This window comes from Artibeus jamaicensis, unplaced genomic scaffold, assembly GCF_021234435.1.
Source record: "Artibeus jamaicensis isolate MK-2021 breed Jamaican fruit bat unplaced genomic scaffold, CSHL_Jam_final contig_464, whole genome shotgun sequence".
Lineage (NCBI taxonomy): Eukaryota > Metazoa > Chordata > Mammalia > Chiroptera > Phyllostomidae > Artibeus > Artibeus jamaicensis.
In genome coordinates this window covers 17,740,318-17,768,144 of record NW_026521842.1, presented here as the reverse complement: position 1 = coordinate 17,768,144, position 27,827 = coordinate 17,740,318, and the positions used below count along the sequence as shown (strand labels likewise).

Genomic DNA, 27,827 nt, shown 5'->3' with positions numbered 1-27,827 from the left:
TCTGATGCTTAGTGGAGCAGCAGCCCCAAAGGACAGTGTTGTGAGGGGTCTGGAGTGTGTGAGAAATCAAAGGGAAGCCCGTCTCAGCACAGCTGCCCCTCCCTCTACCTCTAACCTGAGTGGGCCGTGCATGATCTTCTTAAGGGAGCATGCGAGTTCCTCACAGGACTCCTCAGATGGGAGAAGGCAATTTGCCCATCCCTGGAAATGCTCACACAGTGGACAGATGGTCATGACCCTCTCTCGCACAGGTGCTGAGGGACGTCCTCAAGGATCTCTACCACCTGCTGAAGCACGTAGTGTGTTTGGAGCCCGATGACGTGGCCAAGCTCCATGCCCAGCTGGCCTTGGAAGAGCTGGATGAGATCATGAGAAACTTCCTGTTTCCACCACAGAAGCTGGAGAAAAAGATCGTGGTCCTGCCATAGACCTGGCAGACTCAAAGGACCTGGAGGAGCCCTGAGGAACCCAGCAGCCAGAGCAGTGCCCGAGCCTTCCAGCAGGTGGCCCCACAATGTCTTTGAGGCTGGCAATATGGCTGACCCTGCAGGTGGCTTTATGTCTCTGGTCAAGAGGTATTTCAGAATATGAAAATGCAGTTGGAGGTAGGGAGGGGGAGGAAATTGTTACTGAACCATGCAAAATGCAATAAAATGACCCCGGCTGGAAAGGAAACAGGTCTAAATCTGGCCCTCTGCTATCGAGATGGAAAGCTGTGGTGTCAATCAAGGAGGATTTGCTCTCCAGGAAAGAGAATCAGGCTGGTTTCATCTCTAGAAAAGAAGGGCAAGCCCTGTATTTGTCCTCCCTGGCCATTTTCTTTCACGCCCTCTGCTGCTGTTTGCATGGAGCTGCCCTGGTACTAGGAGAAGGGAGCCACAAACGTCTCAGATGGAATCGTGTACGTCCTGTGTTTAGTCCTCTGCTCCTTTAGGGAGGTGAATGAATGCTTTCACAGTCGGTTTGTACTGAATGTGTGTGGACCGATGCCGGGTTTGTCAGAATCCTTTCAGGTGTAGCACTGTGGAGTCCTCTTTATTTATATATTTGGTCACTGGATTTTAGTTGCAGCTAAGAGAAGACAAAAAGGAGAAGCTTGCTGTTTCCAGGGTACTCCCTATTGTCAACACCTTGACAAGGCTGACCCTGAGCTCCTTGATCAGCTCTCAGCTTTGCAGGCCTGGGTACAGAATTTTACCACAGGACCTGACCCCTGTCTCTGGGGTGATGAGGCCCCGGGGAACCAGAACACAGTTTTCTAAAACTCTCAGGTGGCTGAAGGATCTGTATACAAGCATGCCTATTTCTGTGTGTCAGTTAACAACAAGATATTTCTTTCTGGCCAGATTACAAATACAGTTCTTATTTTAGAACCTTCGTGATATGCATTCCTTTTAAGAAGTTAAGTCATAGCCCTTGCGGGTGTAGCTCAGTAGATTGAGTACTGGACTACGAAGCAAAGGGTCACTGGTTTGATTCCCATTCAGGGCACATGCCTGGGTTGTGGGCCAGGTCCCCAGTAGGGGGCAAGCCAGAGGCAACCACACATTGATGTTTCTCTCCCTCTTTCTCCCTCCACCTCTCTCTCTAAAAATAAATAAATAAAATGTTTTTTTAAAAGTCAACTTATAGACAGTTAAGGATCACAAATTACCTTAGTGAGCCAAGAAGTAGAGCAACGGCTGTTTTAAGGAATGTTTCCATTCAGCTGGGGTAGCTGGGCTGATTTCCATTCTCCAAATCAAAGATATCCAGCAAATGAGGATTGGGGCTCTCAGAGGAGAGAAGACTCTCCTTGGGACCAGCTAGATATGCACAAAAAATCCTTGTTTCTTGACCTTCCTTTAACTAGACTCCATACAACCCGCATCACATAATCAGACTGATTGTTAGATGATTGACTTAACTTACGCCTTTTTATTTGATCCCCACCTAAGGACATGCACATCGATTTGAGAGAGAGGGAGAGAAAAAAGAATCCACTCTGTGAGAGATAGATGTCGTCAGTAGACGTCGTCAGCCTCCTGCACACTCTGCCGTGCGTCTAGGCTCGGGGTTGAACCCGCGACCCCGCCCGTGCCCTGAGCAGAGATCAAACCCGCAATCTCCATCTCCTGGTGTATGGATGACTCCCCACCCGATGAGTCACCTGGGCAGGGCTGACTTACAACTTATCTGTACTAAATGCGTTCCCACTCTGAAGACATGTCCTAGTTGATCATGTTGATTAGACTGAGAAACTCTGCAGTCTAAGAACCTAGTCTCCTAGGACCTCACGAAGTATTCTAGTCCCTGCATTTCCATTTCTAAATTGCCTCTTTTTCGCCCTGGATGAGTAGTTTAGTTGATTGGAGCATCGTCCCAATACGCCAAGGTTACAGGTTCCATCCCCAGTCAACCAATGCATGCAGAAATACATGGAACAACAAATCGATGTTTCTCACTCTCTTGCTCTCTCTGAAATCAATTTTTTAAAAATTAAATTGCCTTTTAAAAAATTGTAGAGAAATGAAGGGAGGGAGAAGGAAAGAGAGAAACATTGTTTTTCCACTTATTTACACATTAATTGGTTGATTCTTGTTTGTGGCCTGACTGGGGACCGAACCCATAACCTGGGCATATTGGGATAACACTCTAACCAACTGAGCTACCCATTCAGGGCCAAAATTGGCTCTTAATTTCACTTATTTGGCAAGTAAGCAATAAGCACCTGTCCTTTGTTGATTTCCATGGATTCGATCCACAGTGACTTTTTTTTACTTTGTTACCAAATTCAAGGGGAAGATGACTTAATGTAACCTTCCTAAACATGACCAAAATATTAAAAGTTTCCAAGTGCCCTGGCTGGTGTAGCTCAGTGGATTGAGCACAGGCCTCTGAAGCAAAGGGTAGCCAGTTGGTTTGATTCCCAGTCAGGACACATGCCTGAGTTGCGGGCCAGGTCCCCAGTAGGGGGCACATGAGAGGCAACCACACACTGATGTTTCTCTCCTACTCTTTCTCCTTCCCTTCTCTCTATAAATAAATAAGTAAGTAAGTAAGTAAGTAAATAAATAAATAAAATACTTTAAAAAAGTTTTCAAGTTATTAAATACCATATTTTTTGGACTGTAAGACACACTCCCCCACCAAAAAAATTTTGGAGGAATAATGGTTGTTAATGCTGCTGTTGAGTTCTGTTTACATTTACATTGGTAAAATATTATGTTATTAAATATTTTACCACATTTTTTGCTTCAAATTTTTTTTTCCTATTTTCCTCCTCTAAAACCTAGGTGTGTGTTATGGTTTGAAAAATATGTATGGTAGTTCTTTCAAGTTTATATATATAAAACCTCCATCCATCTCTGGGATAGAGCATAAGCACTGAGAACTTTAGAATGGTAAACACAAAACTTAAAAAAAACCCTCCAGGGGCAGATGGATGGCAGGAGCAGCGCTGATACTTCCCTGCACAGGTCTGTGAGGTGTCTGGCTCTGCGCAGTAACCACACGCCCCCGCTTCCTCCCCCTCTGCCCACCTCTTCTCCCTCGGAGGCCCCCTTCCTCCTGCTCCTTCAGTCTCCCGGCCTCTCGTCTTCGGGCTCCTCCACTGCCCAGTGTTCTGTCGCCCGAACTCCCCTGGATCGCCCACCTGCTCTTTTACTTGGCCCCTTCCCTCTTCTCCTTTCTTTCCCTTCCTGGTTTCTCCCACCTCTTCCCAGGCCTGCTGTGCGCAGCTCCCTTGACCTGCAGAGCATGGCACTGTGGCAGGAGCCCAAAGCTGTGGCTGCAGCCAAACCCCAGGAATCGTGCTCAGGCCTTGACTTCTTGTTCAGGTTAGGCTTCCTGGACATTCTAGAGAGTTTCCCTTTCTGCTGTGTTCTTCCTTCCTGGCACAAACTTGACCTTCTGCAAGTGCTCTGTTATTGAATCAGAAATCTCAGTTTATACTTTGCTCTTTATCTCTCCACACTCATAACTTTTACATATTTCCTAATATTCTTTTCCTTCCTTCATCCTTCTTCTTCATTCCTTTACTTCCCTGTGGCTGTACCCACCCATCCACATATAAGGGCCGAGGTGTCAAAAACTGGACGGTAGGGAAGCAAACCACAGACATCAGTGACAACAGTTTATTGAGCACCTACTAAGTTCCAGTTGGCTGCACCAGACACACTGCAAACACAGCAGTAAACAAAGCTGACAAAACCCTTGCCCTTGGGGAAGCTTACTTCATAGAGGAAGGAGACAGATAATAAGATTAATAGGATAGACAAAATGTCCAATGTTGTTCAATGCTATAGAGAAAAATAAAGTGGGGGAGGGGGTTGAGAAGCATATGGGGATGGGAGCTGTGAGTTTAGGTAGCTTGTCCAGAAGAGGACTCAGAGAAGTTGATGTGTGAGTGAGGATCGGAAGGAGGGGAAGAGCATTCCAGGCAGAGGCCCAGAGGGGAGTCTCTCTGGAGGCCGGTGTGGCTGCAGCAGAGGAAAGTGGAGGGGTGGGGGGAGGAAGGCGATGTGCCGACCACATCACATCAGAGCTGGCTGACCACTCTGAGCCCGGGGGCAGCCTCAGACCTACTTCTACCTGAAGCCCCTTCAGTCTGTTGCTGGAAAGTGCTTTGAGGCCAAGATGATAAGTTCTGTGAAATGGGAAATACTTGTAAACAAAAGGCATTCCATACCCAGCCGCAGTTTTCATCTCAGTCAGAATGGAGCAGGTGGACCCCTGTTCCTTTTCACCACCCCCTCTTCTCCAGCAGCAGCAGTTTCTCCTCACTGGCCTGAGAAGAAAGAGAAAAGCAGTTGTGTTATCTGCCCTCAGGCCACCCCCCTGCTCTGTCCCTTTGTCTGTGAGAGGGGGAGTGAAGGGAGCGTCGCCTGCCCCTGCTGTGACCCTCACCTGCAGTTATCCAGCGGAGGGCTGGCGAAACCATCTGAAAGTCGGTTGATTGGTAGGAATGACTTGGGGGATGACTCATCTGACCTGCAGGAACCAGATGGGCTTCCGCAGTCTTTTTGCACAGAAATCCAAAATGTCAGAGAGAATTTCAGTGGCAAGGGAGAGAGAAACAGGAGCTGGGTGCAGGGTGGGCTGTGAGAAGTGACCACTATTCTGTGACTATGGGGACTCTTCTTCCCCTGCTCCCTGTTCAGCAGACATGACCTCTGAGGGCCCGGCTGTGTCCTCCAGCGAGTTCTGCAGGCAGAGACATCCTGCAGTCACATGCGGCAGCTTCACTGCAGTGCCCAGCACCCCTGACTTCCATGCGCCACTCAGCTTGGAACCGAGTGGCTGCCTGGGGGTTGGGAAGTTGTCTTCTTAGAACATTGGCTGCTGCACTCTTCCCTGCTGGCCGTGCTCAGGCCTGTGCTCAGCACAACCCTATGTGCTGGCAAGTGAAGGGGAAATGCAGACCCTCACCATTAGCCCTGGAAGGGGCTGTGCCCACTAATTTGAAGGGTCATCTTCCAATGCCCCTCCCCACAGTTCTTTATACTGACTCAGTAGCACCAGGCCACCAGGAGGGCTCAGGGATTGCCTCTCAGCCCAGGTCACCCTCTGCAGTCCCCGTGGGGCATAGAGTAGCATGGTCAGTTGCTGTGTTTCCTGTAGTTTGGAAAGTCTTTCTTCTTTTCTTTTTCTTTTTAACCCACAAGCTTGTCTGGCTCTCACAACATCATGGAACAGGGAAGCACACTACTGTTAATCCCCCGTTGGTGGGATTTGGCCCCCCAGTCTCTTGGGCCCCAGCCAGACTCATTTGAACATCTGCTGAATATCACGGGGCCTCTTCCCCCAAAATGAGTGTGGAAGGAAGAGCCTTTCAATGAGAGCCCAGTGTGGGAAGCGCACAGGTCAGGGGCTCATATATCCCCGTGAGCCCTGGCATTCGGGTGCCACGAAGAAGTCACTTCATCTCCGCTGACACATCCTAAGGATGCCCACCAATGTCCTGTGCCCGCCTCTGCCCTCTGAGAGCACCGAAGAGCTGGAGCCCTCAGGTATGGATGCCCTGGCTGCCTCTGTGTGTGTGTGTGTGTGTGTGTGTGCGCGCGTGCTGACCACATAAAGTAATATGAGTCGCAACAAATTTAATGTGTGTGTAACAAAGAAAGAAAAATTCCCACAACGTGGCCTCCACTCCTTCCCCAAGAGCACCACTGACAGTTTGGTGCATCTCTCTCCAGAGCTTTCTTTCCTTTCACCCTTTTCCCAAATGAATGCTAACAAGTAGTACTGCTTTCAAAGACAAAAATGTGACTTTTACCGTAACTAGTGTCCCAGGTAGTTTTCCTTAGTTATATACCTCGGAGACACTCCTGTCGGTCCTTCTCCTTTGTGGCCAGGTGGTGGCCTGTCTTCCACTGTACAGGGGAGCCATGGTTGGTTTAAGCATTTTTTAAAAAGATTTTGTTTATTTTTAGAGAGAGGGGAAGGGATGAAGGGGGGGGAGAGAAACATCCATGTGTGAGAGAGACGTTGATCAGTTTTCTTTTGCGTGCTGTAGCCAGGGAACGAGTCTGCAGGCCAGGCACGTGCCTGACTGAGAATGAAACCTGCAACCTTTCTCTTTGTGGGACGACGCTCAGCCAAGTGAGCCACGCCAGTCAGGGCTAAGCATGCGTTCTTGATGATTCGTAGAGTTGTTCCTAATTTTCCATGATTTCTTCAGTGGTTCTTAAACATAACCCTTTGTGTACTGAAGTGTTTCTATAGAGGTGCTGGATCAAGGAGCTATGAGCATTTTAAATGTCTTTACCAAAATGTTCGCCATAAAGTCAGTCTTGGTCTGCACTCTCCTGTTCTCAGCTGACATTGCTTTAATACTCACAGTCAAGTGTTAACGCCATTCTCTAAATAACTTGGGACTAGGGAATCTTCAGGGGCTGGAGTTTTCTGTGCACCAAAACCGCCAGTAGGGGCACAATAACATGCTTCGCAAGTACACTTACCAGCAGCAGTATCCCAGCTGCAAGCATTAGGTCAGGGCTTACATGGTCCCGCCCTGGGCAGAAGTCCTGAGCCCCTGCAGGTCTACTGAAAAGGTCTGTTTCCCGACTCAGCCCCGAGATTCTGTCCTGAGGGTTAGGGTATACCTTCTCATGGGGTGTGGAATGACCTCAGGATCATGACCCCAGTTCCCAAACCAGACTCCAGACATAGGGTCTGATGGCCCCTCAAAGTATCTGTTCATCCTGTAAACCCTGGGCTGAATGGTTACAGTAGCCCTACGTCACTGCACCTAATCAGTTAACAGCATAAAGAGCAATTCTGCTCTTCTGTGCACTCGACATATATTAATCCATTGAGTCCTCACACTTCGCCTCTGAGACAGATGATGTTATTATCCCATTTTACAGATGGGAAAACTGAAGTACACAAGAGGCTAATTACTTGTCTCAGATTACAGAGCTAGTGAGAAGTAGCCAAACCAGTATTTGGACCCAGGCAGTCTGGCTCCTTTCCAAACTATAAAAATTGCTTAATACTAAGTGGTTCCCTTATTTAAATGGACCGCTTATATCGCCCCGATTCCTTCCAGGTAGTGTCTCGAACATCAAAACCCAACCTCAGACACCAGAACTTATTCTATGGGACTGGTGTTTGCCCTAGTAGTTTGCCCAGCAGCTGTGGATGAGATTTGCTCATGTTCCCCAGCCCACCTGCTCCTTCAACAGCCTTTCTAAACGGCTTGTTGGACGGCTTGCTCTTCTTTCTAGGGTGGCTACGGTTGTACTGTGGACCGAGGCTGCCTTCCTGGGAGCAGAGGGGCAGGGAGCCGTGTTGTGTGTGTGCATCAGGGAAAATGTAGCAGGTCTCCCCTGAACTCTGGAGCCCAGAAATGTCCCCTTTTGGTTTGGTTTGCTGTTGTATTTGATGTGTTTTATCCTTTCGTCTCCTGTAAGCAGTTTCAGTTCTCAGATTTCATTTTCAGAATGGTAACAATGGGACATTTAAACTATTATTTCAGCCCTGACTGGTGTGGATCAGTGGCTTGAGCACTGGCCTGCAAACCAAAGGGTCCATGGTTCGATTCCCAGTCAGGCAGGGCACATTCCTGGGTTGGGGGCCAGGTCCCCAGTGGGGGGGGCGTGTGAGAGGCAACCACACATTGATGTTTCTCTCCCCTTTCTTTCACCCTCCCTAACAATGAATAAATAAAATCTTTAAAAAAAAACTTACTTCTTGCATAAATATTTCTTGCACATGTACATTAATAGCTCTGTTCCATACCACTCCTTGAGAGAGACAGAGAGAGAAAAAAAAAGACATCAATTAATGGCCTTTGTTTGCAGAAAGGAAAAAGAAGGGCCAGAGAAGCAAGTTCTTACAAATGAGAAAAGAAAGGGGAGACGTTGAGTGCACTTGAGCAGAGAGAGTTCCTCCTCTATTTACTAGTTCTTAATATTAACCCGTTCAGCAGCGCCTAACTTCGCCACAGAGACGCGGACGGCTGCTGCGGGGAGAGTGGCTGAGATCAGAAGACGCAGTCTGCAGGAGCGCCCTGTGCGCTGGGGAACCAGGAGAAGCTTCTCGGCCTTTAAGTGATTTATTAAATGATGTAAGATTTAACCTTCACTGTCCGCCTTAGAACCAAAGCCCACTCGGAACAGCGCCTGGGCGGGGCTTTTCTGGTGCGCGGCCCTAGTCATCACATGCACAGGCAGCCCTGCGCTGGAGAGAACAAAGCCGCCCGCTCCACACTGGCGGAGTCTCTGGAACTTGAACGAGCTCCTCCCCTCCCCGCCGCCTCCCCATATACAGCCTTTATTAGACTACATACCATTTTCAAGACTTCAGAACCTGTGGAGACCGTATTAATCCCAGGGCAGGGCCATCCCGAAATGAGGCTGCCTTTACTAGGATGGTGGTGCTGCTGCTTCAAAGAGCTGGCAGGGGTGGGGGTGAGTCCCCCGCCCCAAAGACACTGTGAGTCTCCCCGTTGTTCAGAGACTGCAAAGAACGAGGCTCCAGTGTGTGGGTATTTTTCCAAGGCCAGGGCCCACTACCCTCATGGTCCTTGAGTAGGAAAAGCCCCCAAGTGCAGAAGTGCCGTCACTTAGAAAACAAAAGCTAATCCAAGTTGCATGTGGCAGCTCTGTCCTCCCGCTGGCAAGGGCTGGTGAGTTTTTCCTCAGTTCTCTGGTAGAGGCAGGCAGCCCCTTTGCCAGTCACAAGACCGTGTCCAATTCCAGGTAGACCGTGGAGCCCTGGGGGCTGGCCCGGCCCTTCTGGTCGGTCCCCTGTGGTTCTCCCCAGCTCGCCCTTCTAGTTTCCAGTTCCATCGGCGCCCTTTCTCTCTCTTTTTTCTTCTGGCTCGATAGCTCATTTGGTTACATTTTTAAAAAAGATTTTATTTATTTATTTTTAGAGAGAGGGAAGAGGAGGGAGAAAGAGAGAGAGACGTTGATGTGCGAGAGATACGTCGGATACATCAGTCGGTCGTCTCTCACGCGCCCCCCACTGGGGACCTGGCCTGCAACCCAGGCATGTGCCCTGGCTGGGAATCGAACCAGCGACCTTTTGATTAGCAGTCACTCGATTCACTGAGCCACACCAGCCAGGGCTCATTGGTTACATTTTTAAGGTTAGTTTAATTCAAACAGGTGTGGCAGGCAAGATGCTAGAGGAAGGTGGATAGACACTCAGTGTACTCTGGGGCTCACCTCTGAGACTGACTGGCTCTCCGGCACCGTCGAAACACAGTGCCAGAAACCCATCTGCAAGTCTCAGCTGAGCATAATCCTCTCTGTGCTAGATGTATAATAGAATTGCCTTGCGAATTTCAGGATTAACAAAACGACTCAAGCCTGAGGCTCACCCCCAGTGATTCTGACTAAATTGATTCAGGATAGGAACCAAGCATTAGCATTTTTTTAAAAAGTTTCCCAGGTTTTAAAAATCTAATGTGCAGCAGCCAGACGTGAGAACCACTATATTAGCTTGTCTGGTGAGAAAAGAAAGGGGGTGGTGTGTGTGTGTGTGTGTGTGTGTGTGTGTGTGTGTGTGTGTGTGTATGATAGTAGGATGTACTGTGGGGGTCCCTCCCACAAAGGAGCTGATGGGAACTGCTCCTACCCTTGGCTCTTCTGTAATAGCTTTGACGGAGGATCTGGCTGTGGACCTCCTCCGTGACAGTGACTAATGATGTCTTTAATCAAGAAAGAGAACATGAGGTAGAAGTGCCAGCACATTTAAGAACTGTAGTTGATACTATCGTAACAAGAGCCAAATGAATTTGGAACGAGGTTACCTTAAGCGATTTGTTCCCCTCCTGTGGATCTGGAGACCGGGATTGTGACTGTAGACTGGGACTGAGCTCCGTTAAGGTCTGGGAAAGTGTGCGCCTGTGTGGCCAGCTAGCGGGCATGTGTCCGTGTAGTGAGGGTGAGTTACGTGCATGCTCAGGAGTGGACGTGCACATGGGCACTTGCATCCGGTTTTCAGCACCTGGAGGACCTCTCTCTAGAGACCCCTCGGGCGGGAGTGCGGTGCTCTTGGCATCATCGCTCTTGGAATGCTTTTTCTGAGAAAGCGTGTCAGGGTACGCACAGAGCATATAATTATGTGCGCCTCCCTCCCTTCCCAGGGTCACCGTGGGGGCTGACACCAGCTGGGGTGCGCCAGGCAAACCATGAGCCCCGATTCAGTGCTGCGTTCCCGGGAGGAAGGGGCCTTTTTCTAATTCACGCCAAGCTGCTGGGTGAGCTAACACAGCTCTGCGTACTGCCCCCTTCCCTTTGAAATTTTTTCAAAGGAACAGTGGGAAGGATTTAAATAAAGCAAAGTACTCAAGTTTTGGCCACCACTACTCCTGTACCCTGGCCCCCCCAACTTGACTGAGGTGGTCTGATCCTTTTCAAATGAGTGCATCTGAGATACAGGCTCTGCCTGACCCATTCCCAGTGTGGAAGGGAATTCTGTGAACTCACAATTCACATCATCTCAAAATATCTTTTTGTCATAAAATTTTTATACCTATTGATAGGAAATTTGGAGAACACAGAGAAAAAGGCAGAGGAAAAAAATCTATTGTTCTACCACCCAAACCTGATCTTAATATCTGAGTGAACTTCTCTCTTGCCTTTTGACTCATAGGATTTAAAAGAAAACAAAGACCCTGGCTGGTGTGGCTCAGTGGGCTGAGTGCCAGCCTATGAACCAAAGGGTCACTGGTTCGATTCCCAGTCAGGTGACATGCCTGGGTTGAGGGCCAGGTCCCCATTGGGGGCGGTGCACGAGAGGCAACCACACACTGATGTTTCTCTCCCTCTTCCTCCTTTCCCCTCTCTCTAAGAATAAGTAGAATCTTTTTAAAAAAGAAAACAAAGTAAATGTAAGTCATTCATACCTAACAACTTTGTATCCTGCCTTGTTTACATTTTTGCTTATTTCTGCATTCTCTCTCTCTCTTTTAATTTATTGGGATGACGCTGGTTAAAATTGTACAGGTTTCCGGGGCGCAGTTCTACAACACAATGTACATCCTATTGTGTGTTCACCCCAAGTCAAGGCTGCACCCCTACATTCCCTTAATGAGCATAATTTTTATTAGCTGCCCACTACATTCCACGAAGAAGGCAGATTATGGTTGGAAATGTCCTGGATTTTTTTCTGCATTCACCTAGGGGAAGGAGAAAAAGGAAAAATGGCCAAGAAGAGCCTTTTCTGTTCCCAGGATTCCAAGAGAAGCATCCCCAGGTCTGGTTTGATACTCGGTTGTCACTCTGCTGTGCCCTCCTAACCCCGACCTTCACGCCCGCACGAGAACCTGGCCTCTTAGTAGGGACTGACCGCTCTGTTGCAGAGCAGGGTCTCCTTGATTTGAAATGAAAACAATTCTTCCATCCAAGGAGAGAGAGGGAGACTGGAGTTAAAAATCTCACCATTGTAACTGCGGGACTGCAAAGTCCTTACACCTGCTTCTTCAAACACAGCCCCTGGAAATGGGACTGGTTGCAGAGTGCTTGTCAGTAAGAGGGCAGAGTTATGAAAGGGCGACTTTGTGTGGTAGTAGCTACCTCGCTGTGGTCAAGGCACACGGTTTCCACTTTGAATTACGTATTAACTAGTATTGCAGATTAAACCACCCTGAAGAGAGAGCCCTATTTAGTCAGCTGGGGGACATAACCTGCTCCTCTTTATAGGCCAGTTCAAGTTCACCTTCATGAGCTTCAAGAGGTTTTGATTGTAGTCTGCCCAGGGGAAGCTGAAGGGATGGATGAACTGGGGGGGGGACCTGGCAGCTTGGCTGCCGTCCATTCTGCTCGGCTTGGACAAAGCTGTGGGCTGGTTGCCAGGAGGAGCACCGAGTGTGGGTCAGAGGGTGAGGGGCGGCAGCCAGAAGGAGCTAGAAGGACTCCCGCCCCCGAATCTTCCCCTCCCAGCCCCCAGCCACTCACTAGGAACCCAGCAGAGCCCAGCAGAGCAGCGCCTGCTTCCCAGAGGGTTGGTTCCCGCAGCCAGTGACCCAGTGATGACACGAGAGACTGGACGGCAGGCAGTCTCCTGTTGGCGCACAGTATTGGAGCATTTCAGGAGTTTGGATTTGAACTTCAGTGGAAAGGTGAAATCTTCGTGGACCTCTCAGCTTCGGTGACCCAAACCCCCCAAACAAACCATTGAGAATGGCCCTTTCATCCTTCCGAACTGTAGAAGTTACTCCTCCACCTCTACCCTCACTTGTGCCCAAGATGGTGACACTGCCTGCCCCCCCTTCTGAAGTCAGCACCCCTCTCTCGTGGCTTGTCTGCCTCCTAGCAGGTCTTGTACACCCCACTCCTGGCCCTTAACGCAAAACACCACTGGCACAGCTGTCCCCAAACAATACTTTCAGTCTATTACTACCTTGCTCAGACGTCTTCAGTAGTTCACCATCTACCCGATCGAATCCAAACTACTCGTTTGGTCATTCACAGCCTTCCACAATCTGACTCTAGCATCTTCCTCAGCTTGTAGGCGCTTCCTGTGTAATAGCAGGCACCAGTTAAGTTCTCTAGTGCAAATTTCTTGTCCCACCCAGTCCTCTCTTTACTGTCCTTCAAACACACCTCACCCATTTCTGTACCCGCTCCTGTCCTTAAGCTATTTTTCCCATCTAGGACGCTTTTACCTTTCTGCACAGTCAGCTCAAGGTCATGAACCCTCCCAGCCCCTTCCGGCTCACAGAGATCCCTTTCCTAAAATCCTCAAACTCTCCTAGTTGGATTCTGTCTTCAGTACTTAATGACAAACTGCCTTGTATGGTGACTTAATTGTTTAAATATAATTTGTCTTCAGAATGGAGAACCATTTAGCTGGCAGGGACCAGCCTGAAAGTTCCCAGTGGCCAAGCACCATTCTCTGGTCAGAGCAGGCCTGTAGAGTTTTTTAAATGAATGTTGAAATGAAGCACAGATCTTCTACAACTGAGCTGAACAGGGAGGCTTATCCTCTGGACCCTGAGTAAAAACCAATTCACAACATCTGAATTCACATTTTTAAGTGATTGGGTATGGAATTAGTCCTATTTCTGAATCCCCAGTGGTAGGCAGAGATAAAGTTGAGCTCTATTGTATCAGCCCCTTGAAAATTCCCCTGCCCAACTCCTCCCGAAGAGATGGATGTAAATAGGGCACCAAAAACCAGATGTTCGTTACAGACAAACCCTCCCCGGCCGGCACAGGCCGGCCTCAGAGGTAAAGACTCTCCTGGCTGCCTGATAGCACCAGATCTCTGGCCCTGCAAACAGAGAAGGGTTTCCTCCCTTGTGCAAGCCAGTTGGTATGGGCCAAGCCTTTCGTCACGATGTTGCAATGGGACTGGCTGTTCATTTAGGATGGTTGAATGGTGCTGCATCAGCCCACCACCACCTGTAAACCCCCCTGGAGCCAGCTGAGCAAGATGGGACAAAGTTAGGTGACCCTGGCGCAGCCCCAGGCAACGGGCACTGGAGGAGGTCTGTTGCCGTTGCCCTGAGGGCAGATGGGATCTTTCCAAACTAGCTATGCCTTATGCTTCTAAACGGGTCACGTGCCAGAGGCCAGTTGGTTGGCTATATGACTCAGATACACTTTTGCCTAGCCCATGGGGTGTATTTTTCAACATTGAATTAGCTTGCAAATTGGGAGACTTCACACAGAAATCCGAATTTCTGGCTTCTCCTGACAACGAACAGAACACCCGGCCATGCTGGGCCCTCCCTCTGACCTGGACAGCTCCTTCACGTGGGTTACTCACTGCCCAGCAGGCTGAGGCCGTCTCACTTTTTGCCCTCACCAAGTTCCTGCTTGTTTCCCCTGATCTGAAGTGTCACAGAGTGCAAATCTGGGTGGGAGGTAGGATCAGACAGCTAATTTCTGGCAACCCCAAGCTCCGTGATGCCCCTGAATGTGGAGGAGGTGGCGCAGGGCTCTGGGAGACCATAATGCAGTCAAGACAAAGCATTTGTCATCAACACTGATCTCTGAAATTCCCGTCACATCCTGGGGCGGGGGCATTTGGAATCCACAGCATGGCAAGTGGATGCCATTCACTGAGTACTTACTGTCAGCCAATCTCTTCAGTCCTTACAGCAACTCTGTAAAGCAGACACTCAGTCCCACTTCTGGGATGAAGGTACTGAGGCTAGTGCCACACAGCTGGCGGCGGAACTGGCTGCCTTTCCTCAGAGCCCTCTTCTTAACCAAGGGTTTTCCGCTCTCCCTGTGCATTGTTAGCCCTCTTTAGGGCCAGTCTTTAGTTCAAAACACGTTGCCATTGTGGACTCAATAATAGTTTTTAAAAGCACATAAATTGTTTAAACGATGTATCACATTTGTGATGATTTTCTCAAGCAAAAGTGTAAAATGATTTGATATCTGTAATGCAAGATGGGAGTGGGTGGAGGAGGTGTGTGTGTGGGGGGCAGTCTTTGCTTGCCTGGGGCGCTGGGGCGTGAGCTCTGTGGCCCGGAGTGAGGGCTGCTGGGCAGGCAGCTAAGGTGCCCGGAGGAGCAGTTTGTGGACCGAGACTCGGGCTTCTGTAAATTCGTGGCAGCTTGGAAAGAAATGGAAATTATCACAGGTGCGCTTGAAGGACATGCAAACTTACTTTTTAGTGGTCTTTAATGATAATTTCTCTTCGAGTTTTTCCGACACCGAGGAGCTCAGTGTGTTCAGCTAGTTCTAAACTTCCTCTGCTGATAACCCCCGCCTGTCCCCAACCCCGCCCCACCTCATCCAAGTCTAGCCTGAACTTTCAGGCACCTGGAAAACACCTGCCATAAGGTCAGTTGGGAATTTAAGAGGTCATGGATATCGGGAATAAAGGTGTATAAAAGGAGGAGGAGGAATCGGTTTTGGCGTTAAGACACCGGAACTTCCAAGGTTTTTTGCAAGACGCTTGCAGCCTTTGCAAACAGCCTTCAAGTCATCAGCGCCCCGCTGCGGAATTCAAAGCTAAGCTCGTCATAATTGTTAACACCTTCTCTGACCAGTCTTTTAATATCATCATCATCATCATTTTGCCGGCGGGAAGAGTCTGCGGTCTTGGTTTCAGGGAGTACTATATACAGGGAACAGCCTCCTCGCGTACATAAGTCAGGGAAGATTTCCACCGGCTTGCAGGGTGAGTAGATTTCCACGCTTAGAAAGCGGGGCGCGGGGCAGGGGAGACGGGGAGGATCGATTTTGGAAGGCCCCAGGGGTTGTGTTGGAAGTTAGCGACGCTTCAGGTTCTAGGTTGAGCACAACGACCGCTTTGCTCTGGGCAGCAGGCTGGACCCGAGGCGATCGCGGAGGAGCTCGGCCTCTGGCGCGGCCGGGGGACCCCAGTTCTCCAGGGCGCAGAGGCTGCGAGTCTCTGCAAAGCGGAGGAGCCGCGTCCACGCGGGAGCCGGCATCCTGCGGGGCGCCGGCCGCGTGCAGGTCCCTCCGCCCGAGCCAGGAAGGGGGTGCACGCTCGCGGCCCGGGGGGAGCCCTCCCACTCGTCCCAACTTTGCCGGCCCCGGGGCCGGAGGAGGGCGCCTCTCCCGGCGGCGATGCGCTCGGTACTTAAAGGCGTCTCGGCTGGGCCGGCGCTCGTCAGTCGGAGCGCGCGGCGGCGGTGGTGAGGAGCGGGAGGAGGGGCATGGAGCAGCCGCGGGCCCGCTGAGCACGGGAGCCGGTGGCCGGCGGCACGGTGAGCGAGGGCCGGGCCGCGGGGGCTGCGCAGAGAACGCGGGAGCGCCCGGCCGCGGGGCTGCCCGCGGAGTCCGGCGGCTCCCGCGGATGTGCGGGCGCCGAGTCCAGCGCCGGGAGGCGGGCCGAGGGCTGCGGCATCTCCAGGCTCCCTGGCGGCGGGTCCTGCAGCCCCCTCCCCACTGACCCTCCTCCCTTTCTTCCTCCATCCTCTGCTCCACTCTCCTCCCTTCCTCCCTCGCGGCTCCTGGTTTGTGAATGGATTGGGAGGCGGACGACCGTGCAGGGCGCGAGGCGGGCTGAAGTCTCTCCCTCCCCCAGGGCCGCCCGCGGGTCCGCACCTGTCCTGGCACCGAGACGCTCGGTGCCCGCGTTGCTGCGGGTCAGCCGGGCAGAGGCCGCAGGTACCCGCGGGCCTGGGCGTGTTTTCTTTTGCCGGCTCGGAGGGGCCGGTAGGAAAGAGCCCCCGCCCCGCGCACAAGTTTCCTCCCCGCCGCGTGTGGGCCCCGAAGCAGGGCACACCTGTCAGCTGGAGAAGCTGCAGATTGGGCAGCCCTGCAAAGTTTCGGGGTCGATCGGCTGTGTGCGTCCCCGGTTGGAGGTTTTCTCCTTCCGTTTGGCTCGTGGGTGGTGTGGGGAGGCGGGGGTCGGTCTTAGGGGTTGCCCCTGATCCGGTGCCTGTGAAGCCGGGTGCGCATTAGCCCGCCAGGGCCGAGCTCGAGTGAACCCCTGCTGAGCGAAGGGGGAAAGTGTGCGGGGACCGCCTCGGTCTAGCCTCCCCTCCGCCGGCCCGGGGTGACACGGCGCCCTGTCTGGGCAGGGGCACCTCGGCCAGAGCCCACACCAGCGCCTGGCTGTTCGCGAGGTCATCGGCTATAGAATCTCTTCGGCCTTCAGAGGGGTCGGGGGCGCAGGGTAGTGCCTCCAATTCCTGCTCCGGGTGTGGGAGTCCCGCCCGGGGAAAGGTGGGGGCCGGCGACACCGGGGATGTCGCCTTTGTCTGCAGGCAGACTTTGTCAAGGTAGCTCGGGCCCCGGGGGGATGAGTGGGGCCTGGTCCGACTGATTCCTTGGGTTTTCCTGTTCTCTCCCGTGGGTCGTGGGAACCCCGCACGTGGGTGTGGCCGGCGCCTCCTTCACCAGAAGGGGAGACCCAAAAGCGGGGGGCGGGGAGTGAGAAGCGTGGCGAGTGCCTTCCCGGCTGCATTTCCCTGGTGGGCACTGCCTCCGGCACTGCCCCGAGGCCACCGCCAGCGCCCGGCACGTTGCTGCACTGGCCTCGGACCCTCTGCCGTTTCCCAGATTGCAGGTGGACAGTGGAGCGGGTAGCGCCTCCTCGGCATGTGAGCTCTGGATGGGGACACGAGGGGGCAGCACGCCCCGGGCCCTGGGTACCCGGTCTGGGGGCCCCTGGGCCGCAGGCGGGTGCCGGGAGGAGGTGGGGTGGGAACCGGGGAGGGCTGGGAGCCCTGCAGAGGAAGCCTCTCGGGGATGGTGGGGCAGAGCTACCGCCCGGAGGCCGCGCTTCCCGGAGAGGCGAGGCTGCCAACAGCACTTTCCGGACTGAAGCTGCTGGAATGGGGCTGGTGCCTGAATCTCATTTGATACAGGCAGTGACTGCGTGCTCCCCTGGCAAGAAGGTGTGCTTGTGCTGGGGCGGGGCTCAGGGGGCGGTTTCAGTGAGACCCAGAGTTGGAGCAAGCCGCCAAGTGAGACCTCATTGTCTGCAGAGGGTGGTGGAGCTGGTAACGGGATTCTCCAGATCAGGTACCCCTCCCACCCACCCACCCCCACCCCCCACAGTCAGCTTTCCCACTTGGGTAGTCTTTCATGACTGGAAGCGCTTCCATTTTTAGAGAAATGATTTATTAATACCTGAGATCTATGAAGCAAGAAGCCATTAGAACCCCGGTTAAGGGGAGATACCAAGTCCAGAGAACTTGGGCAAGGTCAGGCAGCCAGGAGGTGGTAGAGCCCTGTTTTAATTTTAAGCACAAGTCTTCTGGTGTCTGTCTAGTCTTAGGCTCTTTTCATTAAAACACATTGGTTTCCAACAGTACAGTTGCTAACAGCCCTGATTATTGCACAGGTAATCTGGCAGCATTTGCAGGAGTGGCCGGGCAGGGGGACAAGCAGAGAGATTCCATGCGGGCGCTAGGACCAGGCTGATGGGGCCTCCCAGGCAGCTGCAGTGTGGCTGCAGTTCCCTTTGGTGCCCTGAGCGCTGGGCTCTTCCAGGAGAGCTGTCCACACCGCAGCCCTCATTTTCCTTTCTTTCCCTTGTCCGCCTTTCCCAGTTGCTTTCCTTTTCTCTCCTGACGCTCAAGTAAATGAGAAAAAGGTGACAAAGCAGAGAAAACAGGGAAACTTTCTCTTACTGATTTTGCTGTTTTGAGAAAAGGAAGCTGTTTCCTTCTTTTTTCCCCTGGCACCTCTTTATGTTTCCTGTTGTCCCTCCTCTCTTCCTCCCACACTTTCTTCATCGGCTGGGCTTTACTGGCACATGTTCTCCTCCCAGAGTGCAGTCCCCTAGTGGGTACAGCAGGGTAGAAGCTCATGGCCCACTGGCTGCCTCCGTGTCCGTCTTCCTTCTCCCTGGCCCCTCCTGTGCTCAGGAGTGCCTCAGGCTCCCCCCACCGATGCCTGCCTTCAGGAGGTTTTGGTCAGGCAGATCCCAGTTCTGCCATCCACTGCTCAGTATCCTGTAGCTCTCTCCAGCTTTGGTTTGTCTAACAATAACAAGTGCTACTTTAAGTGCTTTATGTAATCATATAACCCTCAAAGAGGCTACAAGGTTAGTGCTACAACCCACAGATTACAGATCAATTAACTAAGGGACAGAACATAGTCACACAGATAGTGTCAGGGCTGGGATTTGAACCCTAGTAGTCTGGCTTCCGAGTCTGCAGTTTTAGTCATGCTCAGCAATGAAAATGGTTTTGGTTAGTGGGTCATTTCACCAGTTTTGGGCCACACCCAGAGAAAATGCTTCCACTCCCAGTGACTGGAGATGCTGCCTCCTGCCTGACCCCCACACTTCCTGCCTTCTCCCACCAGATGCCGGTACAGCTAACGACAGCCCTGCGCGTGGTGGGCACCAGCCTGTTTGCCCTGGTAGTGCTGGGTGGCATCCTGGCAGCTTACGTGACAGGCTACCAGTTCATTCACACAGAAAAGCACTACCTGTCCTTCGGCCTATACGGCGCCATCCTGGGCCTGCACCTGCTCACCCAGAGCCTGTTTGCCTTCCTGGAGCACCGCCACATGAGGCAGGCAGGCCGGACACTGAAGCTGCCCTCCCCGCCACGGCGCACGGTGGCGCTCTGCATCGCTGCGTACCAGGAGGACCCTGACTACTTGCGCAAGTGTCTGCGCTCAGTCCAGCGCATTGCCTTCCCCAACCTCAAGGTGGTCATGGTGGTGGATGGCAATCGCCAGGAGGATGCCTACATGCTGGACATCTTCCATGAGGTGCTAGGTGGCACTGAGCAAGCCGGCTTCTTTGTGTGGCGCAGCAACTTCCATGAGGCGGGAGAGGGTGAGACAGAGGCCAGCCTGCAGGAGGGCATGGACCGTGTGCGGGACGTTGTGCGGGCCAGCACCTTCTCATGCATCATGCAGAAGTGGGGAGGCAAGCGAGAGGTCATGTACACGGCCTTTAAGGCCCTTGGCAATTCGGTGGACTACATTCAGGTAAGGGTGGCTCCCTGTGAGTGTGCGGCTGTGTGGCTTTGTCTGGCTAGCCGGGCACACCCTCCCCCAGAGTGTCTGTCCAGTCTGGATCCGTCGTGTGGTGCACGGCCCTCCTCTGCACTTAAGCTGACGATAGGCATAATGGTTCTGAACAGCCGTCCTGGGGTCAAAAAGGCCTGGGATGGAATCCTGATTTTGCTGTTACCTAACTCTGGGACTTGTGTCCTAATAATAATAATAATAATAATAGCAAACAGATGTATAGCACTTCCTTCATACCAGGCACTGTTCCGGGCTCTTCATACATATTAACTCTCTTAATCTTCGTAATACTCCTAAGGGAGAAGTACTGTTTTTTTGTTTTTTTTTTTAGATTTTGGGTTTTTATTTATTTTCAGAGGGAGGGGAAGGGAAGGATAAAGAGGGAAAGAAGCGTCTATTGTTTGCCTCTCCCATGCTCCCAAGTGGGGACATGGCAGGCAACCCAGGCACATGCCTGACTGGGAATCAAACTGTCAGCCTTTAGGTTCACAGGCTGGTGCTCAGTCCACTGAACCACACCAGTCAGGGCCAGGGATAAGTACTATTATTACTGTATTTTTCTGACTGTAAGACACACTTTCCTCCCCCCAAATTTGAGAGGAATAATGGTTGTTAATGCTGCTGTTCGGTTCTGTTTACATTTACATTGGTGAAATATTATGGTCTTTATGCTATTAAATATTTTACCACATTTTTTTGCTTCAAAAAATTTTTCCCTATTTTCCTCCTCTAAAACCTAGGTGCATCTTATGGTCCAAAAAATACAGTATCTCCACTCATAGAAGGCAATCCTGAAACACAGAGAGGCCAAGTGACTTGCCTGAAGTCACTCAGCAGTAAGGTACAGACAGAGCCAGAATTTGAGCCCAGGCATCAGCCCTTACTGTGCAATGCTGCCTCACCACTGGTGATGTGGGGATGAGCCTCTCCAGCACAAAGAAGTGTGGTGAAGAGTGGAAGTCATCACACAGGAAAGCACTTGAATACTGTTTTAGTTATGGACCAAAAGCCCTACTCTTCCCAGTGTCAAATTCACATCTGTAAGGTGGAGGGACACAGGTGCCACTCATCCTACAGTTAGATTCTGTCGCAGTCTTGGCAGGGCCAAAAACCTGAACAGCTTCTAGTCAAAGGGCTTGTTGACACCAGCCTGAAAACTTTATTAGATTGTCAAAGTTAAGTATTTCCGGCTTTCAAATAACAAAACCTAGAGAGAGCTGATTAGAGCTTCATGCATTTCAGTTACAAGAAACTGATCCCCAGGCCCCGAGATTTCGGGTCCAGCATCCACGCTGTCCATTCCTCTCTTTCTACACTTCTCTGTACTTGCCAGAGGGCTTTGCCCATCGCTTGAGTGAGTCGTGGCTGTTGTGGCAGCCTGCCTGTGTTGTGCTGTAACTCAGTCCTGCTGACAGCATGTTAAGTACTCCAATATTTAGATGTTCCATACCTCACTCACCTAAAATTAGCTTGCCAAAGACTTTTTGTTTGGGTTTATTTTTTTCTTTGGAAAGTTGCATCTTTGCATGAGATATGGTACATCTACCTTTTCCTGGTTCCTAGGCCCAAGGACCTCCTCAGCCTTGTAGGGAGGCATGTGAGACAGTTCTTGATTCTGCAGTTCACCTAGGGTCAAAGGGCTCTTGAACCTTTCCTGAGGACTCAGTAGGCCTAGCAAAAGCCCTTGAGCCCTGGCACAGGCTCAAGCCACAGTGACTTTGTCATCCACTCTCTTGAAGCACAGGATCCCCCGGAGCCTGCTCCGCTCATCTTTTCCTACGTGTTCTGGTGGATTAGCAACCAGGCTCACACTCCTGAGCCAGCCTTTCCCCTTAGTGCCCTGGTGGTGTTCAGCTTAGTCCTCCAACAGCCATGCTGAGGATGTATCTTTCCCTCTTTGTGGCGATTACCTTGCCCCAGACGGTGGGGAACAGCAGGCAGCCTGGAGCTCTAACTTCCCTAACCCTGCCCACTAGAAAGACCTTTCTGGAATGAAGGAAGCTGAGAAGCAAGAATGGGTAGGGTCAGAGCAGGAACTAGCCACAAGACCAGCAGCACTGGGAAGCTTGGTTTGTAAGCTGAGGAGGCTCTGAGTCTGGCCAGGAAGTCTGGACCTTCCCAGCCAGGCCAGAAAGTAAGAGGTGGGAGAGCAGGTGCGGCGCTCTGCCTGGTTCCCCCTCAGGATAAGCTTCTGTGGCTTATCTCTGGCCACTGTGTCTTCCAACAGGGAGACAGAAAGCTGGGTAGGTTGAAGCATGAGGGGCTGCCCCCTTCCCACAGGCTAATGGCTTTCACTCTGCACCTTCGTAAAAGGATTTGGGGCTTTGCAGAACAGGGTTTGGGTTCATCTGTGGACACTTTGCTCCCTCAGAGGTCAGGAAACCAATCTGCCTGCCCAATAGCTATCTGAGCTCTTTGTACCATCTCAGCAATTTTCTAGAAAACAGACAAGGACTCTGCAGCAGGGTGTGTTCATAGCCCAGATACAACTAATAACGGGTCTGCGTGTTGGAATCAGACCATGAGCCTCCTAGGAAAGGAGGGCAGGTGGGCAAGATTCGATCCAGATTTTAGAGGCAGTTGTTGCCAGAGTGCAATCCAGGCAAGAGTGGTCCCAAGCCATTCTGTGCCCTGATCTGAGACTTGGCCAAAGTGACTGGGTTGTGGGTCATCCAAGAGGCCAGAACCTGAAACAGGGAAGACCCTGTTGTTAAAATCCTATGGGACAGTTTTAGGCAGTAGCCTCTGCAAGAGCTTGGCCTTCTGAGGAGTGCCTGATGGCCCTGTGTCTATAATCTGATTTCAATGACTTGAGCCTTGTTTCTTCCCAAGGACCCAGAGAAACATTTTAAGATCATTTCTCAGGGGCGTGGCTTCACAGGGGCTAAACTTGCCCAGCACTAAACCTTTCTCTCCTTGCAGGTCCAGGGCTGACAGAGCCCAGGCTTCTCTCTCAGCCTACTTTCCTTTGTTTCTCCGCTCACCCCCTCCATTTGGCAGAGATCTCTTAGCTAGTGGCTGGAAATAAGTCATATGAATGGAGGTTATGTTCCTCAGGCCATGTGACCTGAGGCCAAAATGACCTGAGAACCCTGGCTGGTGTGGCTCACCTGGTTGGAGCATTTGTCCTACAAACTGAAAGGTCACTGGTTCAATTCCCTGTCAAGGCACATGCCTAGGATGCAGGTTGGATCCCTAGTTGAGGCGTGTGCGAGACGCAACCTGATCAGTGTTTCTCACATCGATGCTCTCTCCCTCCCTTCCCCTCTCTCTAAAATTAATGGGCATGTCCTTGGGCGAAGATAAGAAAATTTTTTTAATGGGCTGACGGTGCATTTCCTCTGCAGGTATGCGACTCCGACACTGTACTGGACCCAGCCTGCACCATTGAGATGCTTCGAGTCCTAGAGGAGGACCCCCAAGTAGGGGGAGTCGGGGGAGATGTCCAAGTAAGAAGTAATGAAGGGTTCCTGGGGGAGGGGTCTGGACTCTTTCTTTCTAATCCAATTGGATAAAGCTGGGAAGTGGCACCTTGACTTCTTAGTATTTGGTGGGTGGGGGAGACATTCCTCTTTGACAGTTTCAATGGGCTCACTTGCTACTCAACCTATCCCTGCCCTTTTTCAACCTAAGGGGGTAAAATTACCAGGTATGTGGAGAGCCTGTGATGCTGGGGGGGGGGCACAGGGTGCTGAGGCCATTGATCCTGGAGGGGTGCCTCCTTTTTTGCTGATGGCCCAGCAAGCACCTCCCAAGTTAGGCCCCTGAGAAACCTTTGCTCTTAGGTAAGTTGCTCTGAGGTGCTCTGGACAGTGTGGTCAGAATAAAGAGCATTATCTTCTTCCAGAGGGTACTGCTGATAACATACCAGGTCTTCCCAAGAAGCTTTCCAATGGAAGGGTCAGGACAGGTGGCTGGGTGTTGCTCTGCCTCTTCGTCAAGGCCTTCTGTCTGTCACTGCCATAGGCTGCCTCCTGAGACTGAAGGTGGCTTTGACTGCTAGAGTAATTTCACTGCGACAGCCTGTGCAGACGGCGCAGTGGAGAGTTGGGGCTGGTGCTCAGGAAAGTGGGTGTGGTTGGCTCCCCCGAACCTCAGGTTTGCCAGCCCTGGATGGGCTAGAGCTCACGGCTGGAATTTGAGCAATAGGCTACAGAACTCAGGGTAGGGAGGCCTCATGGTCTCCAGTGTCTGTCTCCTGGGGCTCACGGTCTCAGGTGAGGAAGCCCAGCATCTACGGTTCCCTTACAGATCCTCAACAAGTACGATTCATGGATCTCCTTCCTGAGCAGTGTGCGGTACTGGATGGCCTTCAACGTGGAGCGGGCCTGCCAGTCCTACTTTGGCTGTGTGCAGTGTATTAGTGGGCCATTGGGCATGTACCGCAACAGCCTCCTCCAGCAGTTCCTGGAAGATTGGTACCATCAGAAGTTCCTAGGCAGCAGGTGCAGCTTTGGGGATGACCGGCACCTTACCAACCGTGTCCTGAGCCTTGGCTACAGGACTAAATACACAGCACGCTCCAAGTGCCTCACAGAAACCCCCACGAAGTACCTCCGGTGGCTCAACCAGCAGACTCGCTGGAGCAAGTCTTACTTCCGGGAGTGGCTCTACAACTCTCTGTGGTTCCATAAGCACCACCTCTGGATGACCTATGAATCTGTGGTCACGGGTTTCTTCCCCTTCTTCCTCATTGCCACAGTCATACAGCTTTTCTACCGTGGCCGCATCTGGAACATTCTCCTCTTCCTGCTGACAGTGCAGCTGGTGGGCATCATCAAGGCTACCTATGCCTGCTTCCTCCGGGGCAACGCAGAGATGATCTTCATGTCCCTCTACTCCCTTCTCTATATGTCCAGTCTCCTGCCAGCCAAGATCTTTGCCATTGCTACCATCAATAAGTCTGGCTGGGGCACCTCTGGCCGAAAAACCATCGTGGTGAACTTCATTGGCCTCATCCCCGTGTCCATCTGGGTGGCAGTCCTTCTGGGAGGACTGGCATATACAGCTTACTGCCAGGATCTGTTCAGTGAGACGGAGCTGGCCTTCCTCGTCTCTGGGGCCATCCTGTACGGCTGCTACTGGGTGGCCCTCCTCATGTTGTATCTGGCCATCATCGCCCGGCGATGTGGGAAGAAGCCAGAGCAGTATAGCTTAGCTTTTGCTGAGGTGTGATGTAGCCCTCAAGCAGAGCGGGAAAAAGTGCAATGGGTAAGGGAGGGAAGGGGAACAGAAGAGAAAAGATGGGATGGGAGGGAGGAGGGAATGCTGTTTTAGTTTCTTAATGGTCCAAAGGACAAATCTGAAGTGCAAAGAAAGGTGATTAGTAGTATGGCCGGGGGCAGTTCTGCTTAGAGAAGGCAACACTGATCCCAGCTCAGGGGGGTGGAGAGAAGACTTACTTGTTTCTAGGCTGTCTGCTCCATGGTGGTCCGGGAAAGATTCTACTCCCTGCCCCAGGGGCCAGAGGGAACTCACAAGTGTGCTAACTCAAAGTAAGTTCTACTCAATGGCAACTTCTGATAGGCAAATGAGCAATGCCAGCTTGTGGGAAGAGGTTCTCTTAGCCCATCTGAACACAGCCAGAGGTGGTGGGAGAATTTGAGGTCTGGGCCAGCTAGTAAATAGCTCCCCCCTCAACCTAGTTATCAATGCAATAAGATTGTGCCTGAGATACAAGACCCAGAAGCTGGATCTCTGGGCATCAGAAAACAGGGTACAGGAATGGTGCTTTATTATGTGATATACCCCATTCCACATCTCCACATCCCAAGGATGAGCCAAACTGACAGGGATTTAGCACTGAACTGCTTTCAGGTGCACACAGATACGAATGTTAAAAAGGAAAGTTTGCTGGGAGGAACGACAATTGGCAGGGGCGCTAAAGACCATGGGCTATATGGAGGCCTGTATGTGTTCTACCTGGAAACTGCCCAGTCATCTAGATTGGCTTGTCTGTGAACTCTACTGGGGAGATAAAACATTTTGGTCATCTACTGGGAAGACTGAACCCCAACATACTAAAAAATGAAGTGAAGACTCGGTATTTCAACCTGTCTGCTTCCTGAATTCCTCTCAAATTCAGCTGAGCCCCAAGACGGCCTCCTCACTTTGCTTTCAATGAGCTGTCGTCCTCTTCACCCTCTTCCTCATTGGTTTTTCAAGATGGCTAGTGTGGCAGAGCCTGAACTCTCACAGGCCCCTCTGTAACAGGCAAGCCTGCCCTCAGCACATGGGGGAAAACCTATGAGAAGCCTCTGACCAAACTGGCTACCACCTTGGAACTGCTTGGGACAGATTCCTTGGCAGCTGGGTAGCATGTGTGACTTTCAGGTTACAATTCTTGACAATCGTCTCTAATGGTAAGCTTTTCAGTGTTCCCTAAGTGGACCCTCAAGTCCAAGCTGGTCATCTTTGAGACTGTCCATTCTCCTCAGTGGCTTCTCCAGGGAATTCTTACAGCCAAGCAGTGGATAGTCCCTATTGCAATCGCTTCTTTCCAGAAACCAAACTAGGAGACGGAATTGATTCCTAAGGTTCTTGCTTTCTCAGGCCACTCAAGGCTGTTTTACTTCTTCCTGCTTTCATAGGGGAATAAGGGAAAGCCTTTTTCTAGAGACTGGCAATCCACAGACTATTTTCAGCTCCTGGGTTTGAAACCTGGGATCTTGACTAAGCCTCTGAACGAGGGATTGCTTGCTTGTGTGTGCTCTCTCCAAATGGTCCACTCTCACGGGGTCCAGCTAACCCCAAAGGAACAGCACTAAGGGAGAGAGGAGTTGAGGGGACAAGCATCTAGTGTGCCCAGGTACTTCCTACAAAGGAGCAGTGTGCTGAGCCACAGACTGGCAAACCCTGGTGCTTTCCTGCATCTCCCATGAACTCAAAAGGTTTTCCAAGTGCAGCCAACACTGCTGCATCACACAGACCTCAAGTTTCTGATAAGACTGCTGGTTGCTGTTGGACCCGATCCATGGAGACTAGAAGAGGCAGCAGGCACTTGCTAAAGGCAGTTGTTCTAAGCTCTTCCATGATTTTTGCTGGCCAAGAAGTAAACTATTTTGAGCACTACAATGGAGGAAATTCGGGTCATCCAACTGCAGAGCTCAGACTTGACGAAGGGCTTCTTTTTCTTCAGGCTTTACTTGAAGGTTAATGCAGGATGGACCCCCAGGATGGGAAACTCTGGGCTGTCCTACCAGCAGCTCTGCCTTGCACTGCGGTTATCAACTTTCCTCACATCAAAAGTAGGCGAGTACAAGTAGTGGGCTCACAACATTTGACCTCGACTGGTTTTTCTAAGTTATTTTGTATATTTTTCAGCAGTGAAACCAAACTGGGTCTTCAGCTTTATCCCCATTTCTAGCAAGGGAAGAGCCTTTATATGATCGGGACACATTTTGGTTTTTCCTCATTGAGAATTTTAACTGTCCTTTTTTGTATTATTTCTACAATAATTTGTAAACATATTTATTTTTACCTGCCTTGTTTTTAACTTTTCATGTCAAATTTTTTATACACATTTGTCAAAATAAAGATTCTCACATAATGCTATTTATCTCTGAGCTACTTCCTCCCTTTTTGTACTTAATGAAAGCTAGCTCTTTATTCCAGTTTTAAAAGCAGCACTTGAGCTAGAAATGTAGTTGAAATAACCAAAGTGTTACTCAGAAACAGGGTAAGGTGTCAGTTGCCTGCACCAGGGACAGGCCCACCTTGGTAACTACACCTGTGATGGCTTAGCTTTTATTGTATGGGGTGGGCAGGGTCTTTGGTGAAATTATTGGCAGATGAGTGAGCCAAAGCTAAAAATCAAGCGTGCCTCTTCCTTAAGTGAAGGCATTTTATCTGGCAGATAATGGATTGTGGCCAAGCTGAAAACCATAACCAGCGGGTAAACTTCCTTCCCTGTGGACCAGGTTAACAAAATGGAGTGACATCGGCAGCCCTCTCATCCCGTTTATT

At 51.2% G+C, this 27,827-nt stretch overlaps 2 protein-coding genes across 3 annotated transcripts in view; both read left to right on the top strand.

Moving 5' to 3' along the window:
- TANGO6 (transport and golgi organization 6 homolog) overlaps positions 1–4,470 on the top strand; it is a 158,056-nt gene extending 153,586 nt beyond the window's left edge. The window contains exon 18 of the mRNA XM_037162706.2: positions 252–4,470. Coding sequence (XP_037018601.2) covers positions 252–428 — 177 coding nt within the window. The 3' untranslated portion in view covers positions 429–4,470. The remainder of the gene's footprint in view (positions 1–251) is intronic.
- On the top strand, positions 519–27,391 carry HAS3 (hyaluronan synthase 3). Of its 2 annotated transcripts, XM_037162710.2 has the most exons (4): positions 519–575; positions 19,185–19,820; positions 23,210–23,311; positions 24,114–27,391. In XM_037162710.2, exons 2-4 carry the CDS (start codon positions 19,185–19,187, stop codon positions 25,035–25,037), a joined length of 1,662 nt encoding a protein of 553 aa, XP_037018605.1. In that variant the 5' UTR covers positions 519–575; the 3' UTR covers positions 25,038–27,391. The 2 variants fall into 2 exon arrangements, with proteins under 2 accessions (XP_037018605.1, XP_053522742.1); XM_053666767.1 differs by lacking the exon at positions 519–575 and having other exon boundaries at positions 18,000–19,820.
- Positions 27,392–27,827: the final 436 nt, after the last annotated feature.

What these genes read in the sequence shown, in the direction of transcription:
- HAS3 (XM_053666767.1), top strand. Translation starts at nt 19,113, where the DNA reads ATGCTTCCACTCCCAGTGACTGGAGATGCTGCCTCCTGCCTGACCCCC. An exon ending in ATTCGGTGGACTACATTCAG is followed by an intron (nt 19,821 to 23,209) that starts GTAAGGGTGGCT and finishes TTTCCTCTGCAG; the next exon opens with GTATGCGACTCCGACACTGT. An exon ending in GAGTCGGGGGAGATGTCCAA is followed by an intron (nt 23,312 to 24,113) that starts GTAAGAAGTAAT and finishes GTTCCCTTACAG; the next exon opens with ATCCTCAACAAGTACGATTC.